General features: G+C 42.0%; 1 protein-coding gene across 7 annotated transcripts in view; it reads left to right on the top strand.

Moving 5' to 3' along the window:
• Positions 1 to 2729, top strand: part of ncor1 (nuclear receptor corepressor 1) — a 55885-nt gene extending 53156 nt beyond the window's left edge. For all 7 annotated transcript variants that reach the window (XM_078265684.1, XM_078265687.1, XM_078265688.1 and 4 more), the window contains 2 exons: positions 90 to 266; positions 384 to 2729. In XM_078265684.1, coding sequence (XP_078121810.1) covers positions 90 to 266; positions 384 to 607 — 401 coding nt within the window. In that variant the 3' untranslated portion in view covers positions 608 to 2729. The remainder of the gene's footprint in view (positions 1 to 89; positions 267 to 383) is intronic.
• The last annotated feature ends 1373 nt before the right edge of the window (positions 2730 to 4102 follow it).

A 4102-nucleotide genomic window follows, 5' to 3' on the forward strand; every position in this document is an offset into this window, starting at 1 on the left:
AATTACATTTGCTAAATTACACATGTTCAGACAGGATCTTATGTTTAATACGTTGCTGATTTACAAATTCTGCCTGTTTTAATATACAGGAAAGCAGAAGCAGGGCAAAGCCAATAGCCGGAAATCCAAGTCACCTAACCTGGGTCAGGCCTACGCTGGAGGAGAGCGTCCCTCCTCAGTGTCCTCCGTCCACTCCGAGGGAGATTATCACAGACAAGCCCAAGCCCAGCCCCAATGGAGCTGGGACGACCGACCCTCATCCACAGGTGAGCTGTCCAGCACTACAAGTGTCTACAAAATGAGTCTCCTGGTAAAATCGTAGAAAGAAATACCTGGAATCTAAAAAAGAAAACAATAACTTTCTCTTATCCTTCTCTGCCCAGGATCCATGCAGTTCCCTTACAACCCGCTGACCATGCGCATACTGAGCAGCACGCCACCCACCTCCATAGCTTCCCCCTCCATACAGAGTCAGCAACAGAAGCAGCAGCAGCAGCAGCAGCAGCAGCAGCAGCCGCCTCCAGCTGGAGCCCAGGTGGCCCAGCAGCGCGTGTGGCAGTCTCTGCTGTCAGAGCAATACGAGACCCTGTCTGACAGCGACGACTGAGCCCTGCTTGCTACAGCCCCAATAACCTTAATAGAGGCCTGCGCTAAGGCGTTTCTTTTCACCCCCCTCTCCCAGAACTATCCTCGCTTACTGGCGAGTGTGACAAGTAGATGGGGTGTTGTCCTTTTTCTTTTTGGTGCTATGGCGCCCCCTGGCTGTTAGCTAAGAGTACAAGCAGCAGCCTGTGACAGGCAGGGCTCTCCAGAACAAGACTGGCTTTGGTCTGGAAGCACTCACCCAGCCTGTTGGGGAAATCGACTGAGGGGACGACATGAGCTATATTAAAGATGAAGAACTTAATATGTAAAAAGAAACAACATAAGAGACTATTTCTGAATTTTTTTTGATTTCTGTAAAGATATACCTTGTCTTTAAGAGAATCATTGTATGTAAATAGAGTAACCTTTTGCAGTGTTTTTCTTAACTTGATTGTTTCTTATTTTAATGTCGCTTTTAAATTGATCCACTTTAAATGGGAAGAGTAGGGGTGTAATCTTTAGTATCACAGTTGGTCTCTCCCAGTCCATCCCCCACCCCACGTGACCTGACACCCACTCTAATATTTTTACCATAGTGACGCTGAGAGAGACTGAACCTTTGGTTTGTACTTGACCATGAGTGGAGCGCAGAGGTTGTGCCACCCTGCGCCATCCACCAAGCACCACCAGAGCCTGAATATCGTGGACATTCGAGGATGAAACGGAACATTTAAACAGCAATGATAGTTGATGCTTGTCTTCACCACATAGTGGAGCTGATGCATGCATTGTAACTAACAGATGGTAGGGGTAACATCTCACCCCGTTCAAGACAGAAAAATGTCTTCAAAAGAAGTTGAGAACACTGGTGTTATAGCAGAACGGTGAAAAGTCTGATATAAGCTTAATTTTGCCAGAAAAGATATCCTATGACTACTCCTGGACCCCGTCTAAACGATGAAAGTGAGCCAATGTTTTTTTGCTTTTTTTTTCAATAGCTGACCATGGTGTGTCACATGTAGCTTCTCTCTCTGCAGTTTCCAACCTGTTAAGAATGATCTGCTCTGCAATGTTGTCATGGTAAAAAATAGTATGTCAGGTTTTGCCATGCCTTGTGACTTGAGAAAGAAGGCAGCTTTAACTAATTTTCTCAGAGATATACATTGGTGTTTGATGTTTGTATTTGTTTCTGTAGTCCCTCTTTTTTTTTTGATACTGTCCTGACAATAATCTGAACTCTGTAAATTGTCTTTCCATTACACAAAAAGACAAAACTAACCAAACAAAGAATGGTCTGCACCATTGTTGCACTTTTTTGCTTTGTAGCTTTTGACAAAAAAAAAAGCATACTACCTGCTGTGTAACTTATTCAACCTCCAGCAGAGGAGTATACTAAAATGTGCTTTAACGTTTTCCCACCACTCACAGAAATCTGGATGTTTTGACTTCCTGTCCTTTCTTGTAGCTGGTACATGATTCTGTAGTGTGAGGCTTGCGTCACAGTTACAGTTTTAAGTGTATGGTACCGTTAAATGTTTAGGAGTTTGCTGTCATGGTGAGTCAAAACCGTGACCACTTAATCTCTGCTTTCATTGTGTCAATCAACAGGCATAAAGCTTTGAATATTAATTATTATAGGTCAACTTCATAAATGGCAGTAATGTTCCTTTGCAAGTATGTGAAAAATACAATATTTTGGCTGTTTTAGCTTTCACTTTGCTCAGTTAACACATCCATTCTGCAATGTTAAACTTGATATTTCCTTTCCTCCCTTTATTTTGATTTTGAATAATTTGTCATAGCACATGTTCAGATTTTTATTTTATGTCAATTTCAACATCTTCGTTATTCATCCTGTTTAGATGGGATGTTATGTGTTTACAAAGGCAATGACAAAAAAAAGTTTACAAACTTGAATCTTAAAGAAATCCGACATGAAGCCGAAAAAGAATTGGAGCATCTTTTCAGCTCTCTATCAAACGCGCAGTAGTGACTTTTTTTTTTTTTTTTTTGTCTTTTTGAAATTGAGACTTGAAAACCCGTGTATCCTATGATGTTGAAATGCAATGTTTGTATCGCACAATGTCTCTTAGTAGGCTATTACAAGAGTTCAGACCAATCAAATAAAGTGGATCAGTTCTCCACCACTGAAAAATGTGTAGGTTCTTTAGAGGCATACCCTCTATTTAATTGACTCCTTTGATTTTCTTCTTGTAGACTGGTCATAATTGTCATCGACTGAGGTGTACCAACATTCTTAAGGTTTATTTGTATTTGTGAATTGATGCAATATAAAATTGACAACCTTATGGTTTCAGCAATTGCAACTTGCAAAATAAATCTCACACATTAGGTGCTTTCCGACTGGATAGTACTTGTACTTTTTAGAGGAAAAGTACACTTCTAAGCAGTTCTAAGAACTACTCTTCCCCCAAAATCTTTTTTTTTTCATTTGCATTCCCACTGGCCAAGTGGCCATAGGGACTGGTAGGAGGGGTAAGGGAGTGACGCAAGCACGGCAACGGTCTTTGCCGGTGAGCCGCAGGACACGCTTGTGGAGTTTAACTCCGAAAAGACAGTTAACCACAGGTTCCCGTTAATGTTATGATGGACATGTGTTGTGATATTTAAACAAATGAACCGTCAACGGCGAAATGAAAGCCTCTTATTTACGAGAGCGGTCTGAGAGACCTCCAGCTTACAGTGAGGTGTCTGAGCATGACTGGCCGAGCGACGAGCTAGAAGCCGGGGCAGGCACTTGCTGGCTGTCGCCTCACTTCATGGAGCTTCTGAACTCCGAAAACTTTGAAGCAAATTGTCAATTCGGCATAAATTTTCGCAAGACTGCCTATATTCGAAATCTAAACAGTTCATTTCTCGCCTAAAACGTTGTCTGAGGTGAATTTAATGATGAATAAGATGGTGAAAATTGTTAAAAATGTCCCATTGTTGCTCTCTGCAAGTTTCCGAGTTGGCAGTGGGCGTGACTTATAAGTTCGACAAATCAAGTACACCTAGGGAAAGGGAAAAGACCCTGCTCTAAAGTAGGAGCTAAAAAAAGTACGCTACTGAGGCCAGAGGAACTTAAAACCCAATTTTTTCCTGTCTGAACACGACGAAAAAAGTGTTCTAGGAACGTTTAGTTCTAAGAACTGCAAAAACCCCTCCGGTCGGAAAGCCCCTATTGGAGCCCCTTGTGGCGCAGATAAATGGTTAATCTAAAATACAGGTTTTGCTGCATCCCCATTTCAGGTTAACCTTTCAAGCCATACCTTGAAGCCATGGGAAATCAGCTGTTGAGGCACATGGCTCTATGTGCTAAATGGAGATGGTGATTATTTTCTTAACTCATGCTGTTCATGATGGGTTAAAGAGGCTTTTTGTCTGAGACTGACTGTCATAGTGCAAGACAATGCACAAAAGTAGACCTTTCTCACAGCAGATATCTTTTCCTTTCCATTTAGGTGAGCCAGTGCCAGGCCTCTGATATAGGTCTGTTTCACAGCAGACATTTTGA

Source organism: Sander vitreus, chromosome 13 (genome assembly GCF_031162955.1).
Source record: "Sander vitreus isolate 19-12246 chromosome 13, sanVit1, whole genome shotgun sequence".
NCBI lineage: Eukaryota > Metazoa > Chordata > Actinopteri > Perciformes > Percidae > Sander > Sander vitreus.